This window comes from Rhinopithecus roxellana, chromosome 4, assembly GCF_007565055.1.
Source record: "Rhinopithecus roxellana isolate Shanxi Qingling chromosome 4, ASM756505v1, whole genome shotgun sequence".
NCBI classification, from domain to species: Eukaryota; Metazoa; Chordata; class Mammalia; order Primates; family Cercopithecidae; genus Rhinopithecus; species Rhinopithecus roxellana.
In genome coordinates, this window is record NC_044552.1 from 176,494,864 (window position 1) to 176,513,403 (window position 18,540).

An 18,540-nucleotide genomic window follows, 5' to 3' on the forward strand; every position below is an offset into this window, starting at 1 on the left:
ATCCTGAGTAGCTGGGACTACAGGTGCCCGCCACCACGCCCAGCTAAGTTTTTGATATTTTTAGTAGAGATGGGGTTCACCGTGTTAGCCAGGCTGCTCTGGAACTTCTGACCTCAAGTGATCCACCCAGCTCGGCCTCTCAAAGTGCTGGGATTACAGGCGTGAGCCATCACGGCCAGCCAACAAGAACATTTCTTCATAAACGACTCCCTCTGCTCTTCATCTTAGGATACCTCTTAAGGCTGGCATATATTCATGTAATTTCCAAAAAGACTGGCCTCAAGTGTGTTGGTTTATACCTACCGGATAACTTTTCAAGCAAACATAACCAGACTAGCCTATGTGATATTTAATCAGGAACTTTCCAAAATTCACTATCTTTTTTGGCCTCTTCCTTTCTCTTTCCACAAGGCAGAAACTAGAAAGTCTAACCAGCTCTTGGGATTCAAGTATGAGTCATGATTATTACATCTCTAACAGGAAAGAAAAAAAAAAAAAAAAAAGCTTAGTTATCTTTTCAGAGTCCTGCCTCAACAAACTTGATTCTTGAATTTTTTCTTTTATGTTGCTGGAGATTCGTAGCAATATATGGCCATCTTCTCATTTCACTATCATGAAAGCATCAAACTCATTTTTGTGACTCTCTCCATTCAGAAGAGATTCACTTTCCACAATACCTGGTGAAGAGAATAACTCTGTCCATTCCTACCGGTTTTTACAGTTGCTAGCAGTTGTTCTAAATTGAGCTTGAAATGTGAATATGATAGCTGCAGCAGTTGCTTCCAACCACCAATATACACTTGTATATACTACCTTTAGCTTTGGATTCTAACCTTTCCATTATTAATCTGAACTTAGATCATAAACATAAAATTTAAGATTTGAAAGATACTTTAGCTGGCATATTTCAGAAGTAAAAACTGAGTGAAGAAAAATTATGTGATCTGCCCAAGGTTCCTAGGTAGTAGATAAAAGAGTCAAGCTTAATTGCACACTTGACCCTTAGCTAGGACTCCTATTTGACAAAATGATGTTTTCATATACCAGAATAGGCATTTTAAAACAAAATCAGATGTTAAAAAATAGAATTATCTAAAAACAATGAAAACCTTGGCTGAAAGATAAAAATGCCCCTTTTAGATTACATTAAATATTAAATAATATTAGGTAATTAAATCTTAAGTAGGTCTTTTTAAAGTATCTGTGACACCATCCATAAAAATTTATTTTGGTACTTCTGTTGTGCAACTAAGCCGAATTCATTGATAGATGTTTTTGTTGAAGAGGAGTAAAAGCCTGTGCCCACCATAGTATTTCCCAAGTCACAGTTTTGGTTTATGGGATATTAATATCTTACTTATGCATGTGTCTATCTCTCATGACACTCTATGTTATTAACAGGTCAGCCAGACAGACGCGTAACAATGAAAGGAGCACTGAAGGAGACTTGATTTCCTGTCTGAGCAGTTAACTTAGCTTAGTGATTTGGACAAGAACAACTCAACTGAAAAACAAAAAGGTCCACTAGACGATCTTTAAAAGTTCATTTCAGCTCTAAAAACTACTCATTAGCCTGATCGCAGCCATTGAAACAAACAAGCAAAAAAGCATATGGAAAGTCCTGGGGACTTACAGAATTTTAAAGTAGCAATTCTTTCATGGAATTACTGCCCCCAATGTTCTGCACTATATAGGTTCTATCTACGGAAAAAGTCCTTACATCCTATCAAGAATCATTTATTTTTGCAAAAGAAAATTATAGGAACAAGATAAACCCTTTCTGAAATTTTTTCCTGGCCTTGAATCACTGCCAGCATTTCTTCTAACACTCAAGGTGAGTTGAGTCATTCCTGAAAAGGTACACAAAGATTCCTCATTTTTCTTCCAATAGAAATCAAAATGATCTCTTAATAAGCAATCAAATAAATTGAGTATTAAAAAATTAATCAAAGTTATGTTGTAAACAGTTGAACATAGCCTGGTATAACTCTAAGACCTTTTATGTAAGCCTTATGACAATCATGAAGCAAAATCCTGTAGCAAATATACAAAAGGCAAAAAGTAAGAATTCAAAGCATACGACTATAGGAAATCACCTAATCACAAAGGAAGACAGCAAGATAGGAAGAAAGAGATACAATGAGTAAATGGATTTAAAAATACAACACCTTGTTATATGATGTCTAGAAGAGATTCAATGCATGGCTAAGAAAACACAGAGAATGAAGGTGAAGGGACCAAAAAAGACATTCTATGCAAATAGAAGCCAAAAGAAAGCAGAGGCAGCTATATTTATATCGGACAAAATAGGCTTTAAGTCACAAACTATAAAATAAGACAAAGAAGACCATTAAATAATGAAAAGAGGGTCAATTCATTAAGAGGATATAACAGTTGAACATATATGTGCACCCAACATTGGAGCACCTAAATGAATGAAGCAAATATTAATTGATATGAAAGGGAAGATAGACTGGAATACAATAATATTGGGGAAACTCAATACCACAGTTTCAGCAATGGACAGATTATTCAGACAGAAAATCAATAAAAATGAAAGTTCAAACTTAAACTATACTTTAGTACAGATGGGCTTAACAGATATATACAAAATATTTCATCCAACAACAATAGAACACACATTCTTCTCAAATACACATGGAACATTATCCATTGAGTGTTAGGTAAAACAGTATAGATCATGGCTGGGTGCAATGGTTCACATCTGTAATCCCAGCACTTTGGGAGGTGAAGGTGAGCAGATCATTTGAGGTCAGGAGTTCGAGACCAGCCTGACCAACATGGTGAAACCCCATCTCTACTAAAAAATACAAAAAGTTAGCCAGGCATGGTGATGTGCTCCTGTTTTCCCAGCTACTCAGGAGGCTGAAGCATGAGAATAGCTTGAACCCAGGAGGTGGAGGTTTCAATGAACCAAGATTGAGCCACTGCACTCCAGCCTGGGCAACACAGCGAGACTCTGTCCCAAAAAAACAAAAAACAAAAAAAAAAAAAGTATAGCTCATATGTTAGGACACAAAATAAGTCTTAACAAATTTAAGAACATTGAAATCATATCAAGTATTTTTCAAACCATAAATAATATGAAACTATAAATCAATAAGAATAATTTTGGAAAATTCACAAATATGTGAAAAAAAAACAACATACTCAGAACCAACGAGTGGGTCAAAGAAGAAATAAAAAGGGAAGTTGAAAATATCTTGAAACAAATGAAAATGGACACACAACATACCAAAATTTGTGGGATGCAGCAAGAGTACTTTCAAGAGGGAAGTTTAGAGCAATAAATGTCTGCATCAAAGAAGAAGATCTCAAACAACCTAATGTTATACCTCAAATAACTAGAAAAACAAAAACAAAGCCCCAAGTTAGTAGAAGGAAGAAAATAATAAAGATCAGAGGAAAAATAAATGAAATTGAGACTAGAAAAACAAAACAAAAAAAATCAATGAAAATATGAATTTTTTTTAAAAAAGATAAACAAAATTGATTAACCTTTAACTAGACTAAGAAAAAAAGTGAGAAGATACAAATAAACTAAATCTGAAATCAAAGAGGAGACATTACAACTGATAGCACAGAAATGCAAAAAAATTATAAGAGTACTAGGATGAATTACATACCAACAACTTGGATAACCTAGAATAAATGGATAAAGTCTCAGACACATAAACCTAGCAAGTCTGAATCATGAAGAAACAGAAAGCCTGACCAGACCGATAACTAGAAAGAAGACTGAAGCAGTAATAAAAAGTCCCCCATGGAAGAAAAGCCCAGGACCTAATGGACTTTATTGCTGAACTCTGCCAAACATTTAAGGAACTAATACAAATCCTCAAACTCTTCCCAAAAATTGGAGAGGAGGAAATACTTCCAAACCTATTTCACAAGGTCAGCATTACTATAATAGTAAAGCCAGACAAGAGTATTACAAGAAAATTAAATCTCATGCCAATATCCCTGATGAATATAGATGCAAAAATCCACAACAAAATACTAGCAAAATTGATTGTCACAACACATAAAAGAATCATTCACCATGATCAAGTGGGATTTACCCAGGGATGCAATGATGGTTCAACATATGCAAATCTATAAATGTGGTACACACATTAACAGAATGAAGGACGAAAACCATACAGTCATCTCAATAGAGGGAAAAAATACATTTGACAAAATTCAAAATCCTTTCATACCAAAAACTCTCAACAAATTAAATATAGAAGGAATGTACCTCAACACAATAAAAATCATATATGACAAGCCTACAGCTAACATCATACTCAATGGTGAAAATTTGAAAAGTCTTCCCCTAAGATCAAGAACAAGACAAGAATGCCCACTCTCACCACTTCTATTCAACATAGTACTGAGAGCTCCTACCAGAGCAATCATGCAAGAAAAAAAATAAAGGCATGCCAACTGAAAAAGCAGAAGTTAAATTACCCCTGTTTGCTGATGACATGATCTTACATATAGAAAACCCCAAAGACTTCACACAAAAAACTGTTAGAACTAATAAACAAATTCAGTAAAGTTTCAGAAGAGAAAATCAACATACAGAAATCAGTAGTGTTTCTATACACTAACAGCAAATTATCCAAAAAAAGAAATCCCCATTTGTAATAGCTATAAAAATAAAACAAAATATTTGGGAATAAATTTAACCAAGGAAGTGAAAGAATTGTATGCTGAAAGCTATAGACATCAATAAAAGAAACTGAAGAAGACACAAATAAATGGAAAGATACACCATGCATAGACTGGAAGAATTAATATTGTTGAAAATGTCCATTGACCCAAATCAATCTACAGATTCAATGCGATGCCTATCAAAATTGCAATGATATTTTTTACAGAAGTGGAAAAACAATCCAAAAATTTGTATGGAACCATAAAAAAACCCTGAATAACCAAAGCAATCTGGAGCAAGAAGAAGAAAGGTAGAGGCATAATACTGCCTGACTCAAAATATACTACAAAGCTATAGTAATTAAAACAGCATGGCACTGACATAGAAACAGATGTATTGACCAGTGAAACAGAATAGAGAACCCAGAAATAAATTCATTCATTTAGAGTCAATCAATTTTTGACAAAGTTGCTAAAAGCACACAATGGAAAAAGGATAGTCTCTTTGATACATGTTTCTAGAGAAACTGGATATCTACACACCGAAGAATGAAATTAGACACTTACCTCATTCCATATACAAAAATCAACTCAACCTGGATGAAAGACTTAAATGTTAGACCTGAAACTTTAAAAACTACTAGAAAAAAAAAAAAAAAAAAAAAAACATAAGAAGAACATGGTCATTACAGGGATTGTTGTGCTGTCTACATTCACGCTTCCTCCAGCTGAACTGACAGTCACAGAGGCTGACCTGCCTTCATCCCTAATAGGTAATGGAGGACCTTGATTTTCTTACCTAGAGGATGAAGGAGTTAGATTAGATCAGTGGCTTGCAAACTGTGTTCCTTGGAGCCCCAGGGTTCCAAGAAGGTTTCTAATGAACATCATACTGAATAAAGAGAGGGTATGCCAAATCAACTTTTATCTGTTTCATAGATGACTATCTGCTTCTGCTTGTGGAAACAAGAGCTTGATTGCTTTAAAATATTGTCAAACACTGGATTCATTAGTCTTTAAGGTCCACATGTGATTCACTTACTTGATTCAGTATATTTCTTTGTTTGCAAATAAAAAATTATAATATGGGGACTTTTGAATAAATATCTATGATATGAATTAATAAAATAATATTTTCAATATCATAAATATATAGATTGCTGCTTAAAACAACCAGTATCTCTTTGGTAAAGAGCAGTTAGCTTTTCTTTAACATTTTTCTTAAATTCAGTCCTAAATATGAGCACCCCAACCTATCTTTTGAGGAAACTTGGATTCACATGCAGCTACAAATCTTCCACAATTATTGGGCAATCCGAAGAAAGTAATTCACATCTACATTTTTAATTTATTAATTTGATTCTACCATTATGTACATTAATAATTGGTTGTATACTCTTTTTTTTTTTTTTTTGAGATGGAGTCTCGCTCTGTCACCCAGGCTGGAATGCAGTGGCGTGATTTCAGCCTACTGCAACCTCTGTCTCCTGGGTTCAAGCAGTTCTCCTGCCTCAGGCTCCCAAATAGCTGGGATTACAGGTGAGTGCTGCTACACCCAACTAATTTTTTATTCTTAGTAGAGACGAGGTTCTGCCATGTTGTTCAGGCTGGTCTCAAACTCCTGACCTCAGGTGATCCACCTGCCTCGGCCTCCCAAAATGCTGGGATTACAGGTGTGAGCCACCGTGGCCAGCCAGTTGTTTACTTTTGATGAAGCATAGCCAATGTAGGATTAAAGAGGATTCCAATCACAGTCACCAGGCTGGAAGTTTATCCGTCAATAAAGCAAATGACAATAACTCATGGTGATAAATATTAAATCCAAGCAACAAGAAAATATTTTATTTTCCAGTGTTTCCTTGGGCTTCTGAATCATTCTGGACACATGTATATTTCCCTATCTATATTAGTAGTATGTTATTTTCTCACTTTAAAATTATCCCATTAATTTTTGGATTTATTTGTTATTTTGGAATATTTCTAAAAATTACACTGAAACATTTGTTATTAAAATAAATAAAGACTAGTTGACAATTACTACTTTATCTCAAATTTCTTCTTAGTGTGTTATAAGGAAACATAACCAGAATGGTCAGTGCAAGAGTCCTGCACATCAATTAATTTCCATGTCCCAATTTCCTCACTGCACAATGAAAACCTTGCCTCAAACACACCTCTGAGTCTATGGTAAGAAAAAACCTTTCACAAATTTGTGTAAATCTCTGGCATCATAAAAAGATAAATAACACATCGCATTCTCCATTCAGCTATATTCAGCATATGAGATCAGAAAAGAATAAAAAGCTTAGGTGTTTAAGCCAAGTTTTTATTCTCCACAAAGAAATTAGAAACTTTTATCTTGTAGAAGTGATGAGATTGTCATTCTCTTTCTTTCAGCTGAAAAAAAAACCCAGCAGTGCTCGTATATGATGAAATTTTTAACTAAGATAGTAATTATTTTAAGACAAAAAAAAGATATGTAATAACTAACACTTGTGTGGCTCTTTAGATTTATATTTTCCCATGTTACGATTTGTCATCTTCATGACAAACTCATTAAGTAAAATTTATTTATTTATTTATTTATTTATTTATTTATTTATTTATTTATTTATTTTTGAGACAGAGTCTCACTTTGTTGCCCAGGCTGGAGTGCAGTGGTGCAATCTCGGCTCACTGCAACCTCTGCCTCCCGGGTTCAAGTGATTCTCCTGCCTCATTCTCCTGAGTAGCTGGGATTATAGGTGCCTGCCATCACACCTGGCTCATTTTGTAGCGAAATTTCACTTTGTTGGCCAGGCTGGTCTTGAACTCCTGACCTCAGGTGATCCACCCACCTTGGCCTCCCAAAGTGCTGGGATTACAGGCGTAAGCCACCATGCTTGGACAGTAGAATTTATTTCTCTCCATTTCATATTCGAAATCAGTGAAGCTCATAAAAGTAACTTTAACAAGGTTGCTCAGCAAGTTTGAGGAGGAGCCAGCATTTGAACAGATTTATCTTTGGAAGAGTTCCTCTTTCTACCAAACTCAGCAAGAAGGCCAAATTCTTGAGTAATAATATATGTCTTGGATGTCAAATGTCTGAGTAATATTCTGAGTTGGACTAAACCTGGGAGTGGCTGGTTAAAGCTCTAGACTCCTGATCATTCAGTATTTGAGCCATCTTGCAACCCAGTCTGCATTTGCTGTTGAGATTTTTATTTGTCACTTCCCACGCAAATGTTCTCTTTATACTGTGAGGACATTGAGGGAAGGGACTAGAATCTTATTCATATTTGCTTTATTCCCAAGGGTTTGCATATAAGAAGCCCTACACAAATAACTATTTAAATGAATTTAATCAATTCATTAATTAGTGCAAAAAAAATACTTCTTGAACACCTACCTTGTGACTTGTTTCATGTGAGATCAGTAAACGAGACACAGAGACCCCCCTGCCATCATGGAGTTTATAGACCATATATAAAGACAGACATTGAAAGACTAATAATAATGGTGATGAGAGCTAAGAGAAGAGTTGTTTGCCATTAAAGCTAGAACATGAATTTTCCAGCATCTTCATTTTGAACTTCGAGCCTCAGGAACTGTCAGGGAACTGTGTAGGCCTTCCTGAAGAAGAGACATGTAATTTACAATCTACAGTTCAAGGGGAAGGAGACAAATGAAGAGGAAAAAGCAATGCAGAGAAACCAGCACACATACTGGGATAGAAAAGCACATTCCCGAAAGTGCAATTCAAATCCTGCATCTTATAGAACTACCAAGATTCGAACCAAATCTAATAATGATGCTGGGATTTTCAGAGGCAGTAAGTATTGTAACAGATTAAAATTGTTGCTTCATGGAGATAAATCATGCACTCTTTTGAATCTTTACAACAGATCTTCAGTAAATTTTTTCAGCCTTGCTATAAAAGTAGGGAGTAGGTCTGTGGTTCTCTTTTAACTGAAACTAAACTTTTCATTTCATAGTTAGAGTTTCAGTATCCTAATTGGTAACCAGCCCGGTTAAAGTGGACTGTTGTGAATCCTAATGGTTGAAAACACGTTGTAAAGATTTATTCCGTCACAGCTGGTCTTTGCCATGTGACTGCACATTTTGTAGTTAGTTATCATTGTACTTCCAGTTGTAAATTAGTCTTTATTCAATGGGATTTTTCAAGGAGTTGTTACAGAAGGTATCCTGTGGCCATGTGTGGTATTCCATGTAGTAGAAAATACAATAAATTATATTGCTTTATGGCAAGCACTTTATACATATCATTAAAATAAGATGTTCTCACGGGCTATAATTTTACGAATTTAAAGCTTCACTTAAAACTAATGTACATATAAAAACTGCCAGAAAGATACATGTTTTCATTACATGTAGAGAAATACTGAAAAATCACTGAGTAATCCCTATGGGATATTGCCACATATGTTGAAACCTTACCCCCTGGGCCTCAGAATGTGACTGTATTTGGATATTGTACCTTAAGTGAGGTAATTAAGATTCAGTGAGGTCTTGTGTATGGGGTCCTAATCCGATATGACTGGTGTCTTTGTAAGAAGAGGAAGAAATTGTGGACGCACGGAGAAAAGGCCGTGTGGGGAAGCAGAGAGAAGGCAGCCATCTGCAAGCCAAGGAGAGAGGCCTCAGGAAAAACCAAACCTGCCAACACCTTGGTCTCAGACTTCAGCCTCCAAAGCTGTGAGGCAATTGACTTCTGTTACTTAAGCCACCCAGTCTATGGTATTTTGGGAGGGCAGCCTGTTATGAACTGTGTCCCCATAGAATTTGTATGTTGAAGCCCTAGCCCCCGGTATGACTATATTTGGAAATAGGGCCTTTTTGGAGGTAACTAAGGTTAAATGAGGTCATAAGGGTGGACCCCTAATCCAACAGGGCGTATGAGAAGAGGAAGAGATGCCAAGAGTGCTTGGATACAGAGGAAAGGCTATGTGAGGACACAGGGAGAAGACAGCTAGCCACAAGCCTAGAAGAGAGGCCTCACAAGCCGGGCCTGGTGGCTCACGCCTGTAATCCCAGCACTTTGGGAGGCCAAGGTGGGAGGATCACCAGAGGTCAGGAGTTCAAGACCAGCCTGGCTAACATATAGTGAAACTCCATCTCTACAAAAAAATACCAAAATTAGTTGGGTATGGTGGCATGCACCTGTAGTCCCAGCTACTTGGGAAACTGAGGCAGGAGAATCGCCTGAACCTGGGAGGCGGAGGTTTCAGTGAGCTGAGATTGCACCACTGCACTCCATCCTGGCCAACAGAGCAAGACTCCGTCTCTCAAAAAAAAGAGAGAGGGCTCACTAGAAACCAAATATTCCAGCACTTTGATTTTGTATGTCCAGCTTCCAGAATTGGGAGAAAATTAATTTCCATTGTTTAAGCTACCCAGTCTGTGGTATTTCATTATGGCAGCCCTAGAAAATTAATACGGATATATATATTTACAGTCATCAATATACATGTGCGAGTGTGTATGGATCCATCCACAGTCTGTCGTGTGCAGTCAAATTATCTAGATTCCTAGATGAAAACAGTGGGGAGACTTTTATTATGTCTTTGCATATTCGAATTTTTGTTAGATTAAAAATGAGAAGGCGTAATTTATATTCATGCAGCCAAACCATATCTGGATATTCATTACAATAAAAACAGAACTGATTTTATGAAGTGGGGTCAATGCGTGGGTACCCTCACATTTTAAAAATTGTTTTGGACATATTCACAACTTGATTATTTCAGCTTTCCAGGAGAATGTATGTAAGAGCCTGTGCTTAACCTACCTATAATCGCCAAAGAAGAATATTAAACCTTGACTACACTGTTTCAAATTAAGCTTTTCTTATGCAGCTGTTATATTCCTGTCACTTATCAAGTTACCTTAAGAAGCATTTTGTGAGTTTAATTAAGCCTGACTAATTCTCCAACAGTACAAAGAAAGATGAATTCCTTAAATATTTAATCCATTTATGACTCAAGTGTCATTTTCTGAATGTACCTGTTAAATTCTTGGAATTAATTAGCCTTTGAATTAAAGCTGCTTTTTCAGATGTTCAAGATGTATAGTCAGTCACAGCTCACAGAATCTGCAAATTCAACATCGCATCTCTTCACCAGGAGAATTTATTCCAAATGCTGCATTCCGAATCTCAGCCTGTCCGGCTTGTTTATGACCCCAGGACTAAGAAACCTGTCACTGTAAGCTTGTTAACCATCAAGCTTGCCTTCATCATAATCTCCATTCTTGGTCTTTCCTCTCCTTCCTCCTGCGTCCAAGTAAGAATGATTTAAAGGTTAGCTGCCCACTACTTGCAAAATCACTATTCCTTTTCACTGAAATTTTGTTCTCCTTAAATCACCCCAAGCTTCACCTCCTTCAGAAAAGAAATGGGCTTTTCCCTATTATAATCAGCAGGTAGCACCATCATCAGCCCTTCCCTCCCCTCAGTATCCTTCTGAAACGCTAAATGAATCTGTGGCTTTATTTATTTATTTATTTATTTAATTTATTTATTGAGACAGAGCCTCACTCTATCATCCAGGCTGGAGTGCAGTGGCACCATCTTGGTTCACTGCAACCTCCATCTCCCAGGTTCAAGCGATTCTCCTGCCTCCGCCTCCTGAGTAGCTGGGTCTACTGGCGCTTGTCACCATACCCAGCTAATTTTTGTATTTTCAGTAGAAACAGGGTTTCACCATGTTGGCCAGGCTGGTCTCGAACTCCTGACCTCAGGTGATCTGCCCAACTCAGCCTTGTGACTTTATTTTAATTACACATTTTCTACGTGTTCTCTTCCACTACACTGAAGGCTATCGAAGACTAGAAGCAATATTCCTCAAGATGAGACTCCCAAGAATACAATGAGGTCGATCAGGCAACCACATTTATGGGGCTCCTAATATTCCCAGAACTGGGATTCAGTTTCCAGATTCCTGTATGAGAAAACTGGAGGATGGGATACACAAGAAGACAGAAAACCACACACACACACACACACACACACAGAGCCACAAAGACACAAGCCCATAGTCACAAACCCTGCGTGCTTTCGTACTCGTTAGTGTAGTGCTCAGTAATCAACTATGCCAGCACCATGCTAGACACTGAGGTTAAGAAAATGGCTGGTTGACTCAGGTTCTAAAGGAGAAAACTGCCTTTTGATTGAAATTCACATTCCTTAAGGGATGATAAGAGACTAGAAGGCTATAAATTAGCTAGTTAGCTTTCACATTTACAAGTCTCAATTTGGGGAAAGTTTATCCTCAGATATCATTTTCTAGCATTTGCAATATAAACAGTAACTGAAAAATATTTCTAGAATAATTCACTAAGCACTCTTCATTTCCTTCCATCACCGCCTCCCACACACCTTTGATTTAAAATATAATTATTTATATTGAAAATCCAAACCACAAAATGCCATGTTAGAATTTCCAGTTCCAGACACTTCCACCTTTTTAAAATCAAATGGGTTATGAAAATACTTTTGTTGCAAAGAAAAATAAGAACAGAAAAAAAAAAAAAACAATTAAAAGAAAAAAAACACAAAATTCCCATGGTTGTATTCGAATGGGAAAAGCCAGCACTGGGCAGTGGCCAGGGCTGTCCCCAAGGACCCCTGGGAGAGATGTACCTACCACCTTTCATCATTCCCACTTCGTAGCATTTGCGGAGCCGGCAGGCCTGGCAGCTCTTCCTCCTGTTCTTATCAATGGTGCACTGGTTGGTGGCTGGACACATATAGTCGTTATGTCCTGTTAAAAGCAAGAGGACAGAATTAGTATTTTTTCAGGAAACTTAGCCAGTCAGAATCCACAGGGAAACCTTTGGGAGGCTGTTTCCCTATCACTTCCTCAGCCTTACTATGTGGCTCCTCAGCCTGCCTGCCTTTTTCTGTCCTTCTTGAAGTGCAAACAAAACCTCTCATGGGCCAGGCACGCCAGCTCAAGCCTGTAATCCCAGCACTTTGGGAGGCTGAGGTGGGTGGATCACAGGTCAGGAGTTCGAGACCAGCCTGACCAATATGGTGAAACTCCCGTCTCTACTAAAAATACAAAAATTATCCGGGTGTGGTGGTGGGCGCCTATAATCCCAGCTACTCAGGAAGCTGAGGCAAGAGAATCGCTTGAACCCAGGAGGCGGAGGTTGCAGTGAGCCAAGATTGCGCCACTGCACTCCAGCCTAGGCAACAGAGTGAGAGTCCTGTCTCAAAAAAAAAACAAAACAAAACCTCTTATGGACTTAATTTCTACAGCAGCCAATTGCTTCAGGAGTCCTTTGGGCAAGTCACCTTTAGTTCACACAGTCTATATTTTGTAGCACCATATTTTATATGGTTATATTTTCTCAGCAGATAAGGTTTTTTGGTTTTGGTTTGGTTTGGTTTGGTTTGGTTTGGTTTGGTTTTATCAAGGCTGCCTGCCAAAATCATTGTCAGGGTAGAGATGTTAGAAATAGAATTTTCAGAGAGCGAGTTTCAAAGTAGCCCTTATTAAAATATAATTTAATTAAGTACTCACATGCAGCACAGAATACCTAAATTCAAGCCGGCTTGGTGGGCTGCGTGGTGACAAAGTTCAATCCTTCAGTTTGTAAGTTAGTCCATCACTGACTGCCTGGAGAACTCTGAGCAAGCTACCTTACATTTCTAAGTCTCTCTTTCCTCCTCAGTAACCTAGAGACAATCATGGAACCCACCACATCCAAAGATTCTAAGAATTGAATGTGAGAATGCAGGTCAGGAGTTTACCATCATTCTCTGGATATGGAAAACACTCAAAAGATGTTCGTTGTTGTTACTGTTATTTTATGATTAACCTTCTTTGTTTTCTCTCTTGTTGATTGACTCTCTCTCCCTCAAATGCTCCTTACTCATTGGCTTTGATCACATGCAAGACTGTCCTGTGAAACAGTCACCCTTGCCCCACATGCTCTCTAACTTCCATCTTCTATTTTGTCCCTCGTTCCTAGCTGAACTCAGAAACGTCTGCACATGAAATCTCCTTTTCTTTGCCTCTCTTGCAGGGCTCAACCCACACCAATCTGTTTTCCACCTTACTTGCCCCAAAAAAGCAACTTCCCTAAGATTATCAATGAATCCTGTTGCCAAATTTTACAGATATTTTTCAGTCCACATCCTACATAACCTATCTGAAGCAGCCTACAGTGTTGATACCTCCCCTTCCCCCTTGAAAGAGGCTTTTTCCCTAGGCTTCCATAATCCCAAACACCCCAGTTGCTTCTGCCTCTCAGGCTGCAGCCTCCAGGTCTTTACTACAGATTCAATTTCCTCCATCCACCATTAAGCCAGAGCTGCTCAGGGCTCAGTCTTAGGTCTTCTTCTTCTCTTCCTACTCCATATTCTCCCACAAGAGAATCTAGTGCATGTCCATGGCTTCCATCATCACCAAATGCAGATCACTCAGAATGTGCGCTTCCAACCCAACCCTCTTCTCTGAGCTCCTGGTATATATGTCCAGCTGCCCGCAGGAAGTTTCTGCTCTAAGATTTAGAAGTCACCTCCATCCCTTTATCCCTCAAAAGAAATCTGGTTTATAAGGAGCAGAATATTAAAATTCACAAACTAATAAATATTGGCATGTTTTTATAAAGTCTGTTTGCATAAGACTAAATTCTTACATATCTTGGGGAAATTTCCTGAATTTAGACTAAGGAAGTTACGTCTACTATTGTAAAACATGTTTCTCATTCTACCACCCCAAATTTGAATATATATTTCACACTCTAATTCAGATTCTCTGCTTAAGTCTCTATTTTTTCCATTTACTAAGGGCAAGATGCAACATGCAGTGAAATGTTTTAACTATAGAGCTCTTTGTTCTTTATTCAACTTAAGGGTCAGGCCCAATTAGAAGAGGGTGGAGTGAGGACTTGACCAGAAATGCTGCTCTCATAAAACTTGGCTTTCCATCTTTCAATATACATTATAAAAGTCACTGTATAAATGGGCTTCAGATCAAATTAACATTAGCACTCTTCTATTGCATAACAGAAACCAGCAAGCTAGTCAGCAGAGTTATAAACCGTAACTTCAGTAAAAGACCACACACTGACTCAGATATCCAGACATAGTTATTATTTTTAGAATTGTCCTTATTAATAGGGTCAAGCTGAAGAAGTAATAGAACCAGAAACAAAACTTATCTGTGCAGATGCTAACTGCAAGCAAAAAGAGTATTCTTCTGATACCCTAAAGAAACTTTCAGTGTTTAGTCTCCTGTGGTATTTATGCAGTATATGCTGATATATTTCAGTTTTTTTAAAAAATGAGTATATGGCCAGGTGTGGCAGCTCATGCCTATAATTCCAGTACTTCAGGAAGCTGAGGTGGGAGGACAGCTTGAGACCAAGAGTTTTAGACCAGCCTGGGCAACATAACAATATCTTGTCTCTACAAAAAAAAAAAAAATTAAATATTAGCCTGGCATGATGGCACATGCCTGTAGTCCTAGCTACTCGGGAGGCTGAGACAGGAGAATTGCTTGAGCCCAGGAGGTCAAGGCTGCAGTGAGCTGTGATCGCACCACTACACTCCAGCATAGACAACAGAGCGAAACCCCATTTCTAAAAAAAAAAAAAGAATAAAATAAAAAATAAATTAGTATACATTAAGTTTCAGAGGAAAATAGTCAATAACCATTCAAACCAAATATTACTTTGACTCACTGTCTCCCCAGAGCCAGTTACTTTGTAAGCCAGAAGAACATAGGAGAATTGAATTGGATCAGAGGCCAGTTGGCTGAGTCTCATGTTTGGATCGGCCATCCACTGTAGATATGTTTCTTTGTAGAACCAAGTGAAATTTCTGAACTAACATGTTTAATGCATAAAATATACTAGATTTTTACAATTGAATTCATCTCTTAACAAAAATGGAAATAGAGACGTACAACAGAATCATGTTCATACTGCAAACCTTTTGTGATAAAGCTAGAATTGATACACTGACAAAAAGAAAAATTTAATAAATACGTATTTGATATATGCAATTAAAACAAATTCTTCTTAAACAAACACCATTAACAACTATTTCTGAGTCTTCAGCTCATGTCAGAAGAAGAAAAACAACAAAGTAGGTTTTTTTCTTTCCTTTAACAAGTGTAACTTGGTCAATATGTGTTATTAAAGCAATTGATTTAAGTTGCATTAAGAAGACATTCTTTTTAAATTTTATTATCTGGTCTTCTCAAGATAATGCATGAGAAAATCTTACTGAAGTAGAGCTGATTTTCTAAAAAACAACTCACACCAATTGTCTTAGTGAAACATAGCAGTGCGGTTTCTTTTTAACTGAAAAGACAGGACTTGATGTACGTGACCAGATTAGCCCCAAAGTCCTTCTGTGCAGGCCCAGATGAACCAAGCCCAAAGGGCGAAAACCATGATGTGATGTTCAGGTGAAGGTTTGGAAAAATAATCAGCACTATTTTCTTGCCCACCAAAAGATAAACATAAAAAGCCTCTGGAGGAATCTAAGGTTTGACTGGTAGGAAGTGGAGGTGACAGGTGGTGAATGAGATGGAACCAGAAAGACAGGAAGCAAGGAGAGAAAATGCCTCTCAGTAGGAATCACCAGGCCCACCCCAGCCCCTGCAGCAACAGAAGGACCCACATTCAGCTTTTCCCCAAGCTTCCCTTTTTCTTTTTCTTTTTCCTTCTCTTCTTATTTTCCCTCCTTTGTTAGCAGCTGGTTGAGCTTTGTTGTCATTACACAGAAAGTCTACATTTGTTAGTTATGAAAATAAATAAAGGCCCATACATATGCAGAGATTCAAAAGGAATATGAAGACAGGCCAAGCAGTTGCCTGAGAGAAAGCCAATATAATATTGCAGGTCTCTCTTTTTTCACCACTATTCCCTCAGTATTTTCTGGCGGTCACTTCAGACCAAATCTCTTTCCTGAGCTTCTGAATGTCCACCTGCCCCCGTCCATCAAGACTTGACTCTCTCACACTCATCAAGATGGATGTGCCCCAGACAGAACCGACGACTCTCTTCTTTCCTCGCCAGTCTGTTCCTATTCACTTCCCAGCTGAATCAAGAAATGTCTGCACGTGAAGCCTGAAACATGGGCATTATTCTAGATTCGACCTTCTTCCTCACTTGACCCTCCCTCCCCACCTCCCACCACAGGCACACAGATCAAAACAAATATTTTCTGATGATTTTTCAAAGCAAAACCAATTTTGCCTCGGGCACCACCATAGTCCCTACCTTCCCCAGCCCAGATGGTTACCACAGCCCACTGTGGGACCCGCTGTCTCCAGCCTTCCCCCACCAATCCTTCCCCACAGCGTGGCCACAGTGATTTTCCTAAAATCATATGCCATCCGGCCACTATCCTGCCTCAATGTCCTGAGGCTCCTCCAAGCTCTAAAAATGATATCTAAATGCAATGCCTTCACACAGTTTGCAAAGCTCTTAATGTTTTTCCTTGCCTTCTCTCCTCCACTCTAACTCCCATCCAGGTTCCAGCCATGTCTTTCTGTTGACACATGCCATGCTTCTCACCCCCAGGACTTTGCACATGCTCTTCTTCCTCGTGGAAACACACTTTTCCTCCTCTTAGCCCAGCTGACTCCTACTCATCTTCTAAGTGTGCCAGTCAAGATATCAATTCCTCTGTGCAATCTTATCTGCCCTTCCAGCCATGCTTAGTTTGTGTCTTATCATAGGACTTACTATGTTGGGTTTTAACTGCTTGTCTCAATGCCCAGGTCAGTCTAGGCATGGCAAGGGATGGACCATATCTGTCTCATTTATTGCTATTGATCCTGAGCCCAGTGCATTCTCACACACATAGCGGAGCTCAATAAGTATCCAATATCTGAACAAAACTGAGATGCTAAAGCTCCCCTTACCGCCAACTTCATCTGTGGAGCATGGGCCTCTTGAGAGGAACGACTGGGGTTCTATAAAGGAAGTAATGAGTGAGAAGGTGAGGACCCTGAACAATATGATGGCCATTCTGCCTCAGGACCCCAAAACTCAAATCCACAAGAACAAGGCTTGGTTCTAAGCAGGGGCAGTCTGCTCTTCAGCACTGGGCGGGGAGGAGGGAGTGGCAGACATGAACATAAAACAGATATTCATAGATGAAGAGGGCCAGGAAGGGATCCATGAAGCCATGCATTGCCCATGAATTATCCTACTCTTTCCATTTTGAGGCCTTGCTGCTTTCCTAATATGAGTGTATTTCATGATTGCCCCAAAGAAAAATCAATATATTCTAATTTTTCCAAAGCTTGTTCTATATAGAAATGTTTTTCTGAATTAAAATGCTATTTCCCCCACTATAATATGTTGGTTATGTAGACATTTTAATATGGTTCATTTTGCTAATAATGATTTGTTTTCATAGTGTGTTTTAACTTTTTAAAATTTCTATTCCAAGATTTTACTAAACTCTACAAGATTAGTAGTTTCCTTGAATCATCTCCCCATTCACCATCATCACCAGGAAACACTTTAGCTTTAAATAAAATAGCTCTATGGTATTATTTTCCTAGAAATAAAAATCCTTATAAATGAATTATTAACAAGACTGAAGAAAAAGCATATCTTGATCAAAGGGTTTCTTACATATAAACTACATAAACTGTCCTGTAACTGACTCATTTTATGAGAAGCTAAAGTTCAGAGTACTCCTCTCCTGGCTTAACAGTTGAATAAGATACTAAAAATACTTGCTTCCACCATAGCCTACAAATTTGAAGATCCATTTGTTCCAATAAGGCAATTCTATGCCGTAAGTATGTGGTGTAGTTATTTCTCCTTTATCATAACTTCCTAACTTTATGGAGTCAGAAATTATACTTGAATGGTCCTTTCCCACTATTTCCATCTTGAATTGACGCA

General features: G+C 38.1%; 1 protein-coding gene across 7 annotated transcripts in view; it reads right to left on the minus strand.

Annotated features, from left to right (window-relative positions):
* ESR1 (estrogen receptor 1) overlaps positions 1–18,540 on the minus strand; it is a 469,479-nt gene that overhangs the window by 226,267 nt on the left and 224,672 nt on the right. For all 7 annotated transcript variants that reach the window (XM_030928659.1, XM_030928652.1, XM_030928653.1 and 4 more), the window contains one exon: positions 12,300–12,416. In XM_030928659.1, coding sequence (XP_030784519.1) covers positions 12,300–12,416 — 117 coding nt within the window. The remainder of the gene's footprint in view (positions 1–12,299; positions 12,417–18,540) is intronic.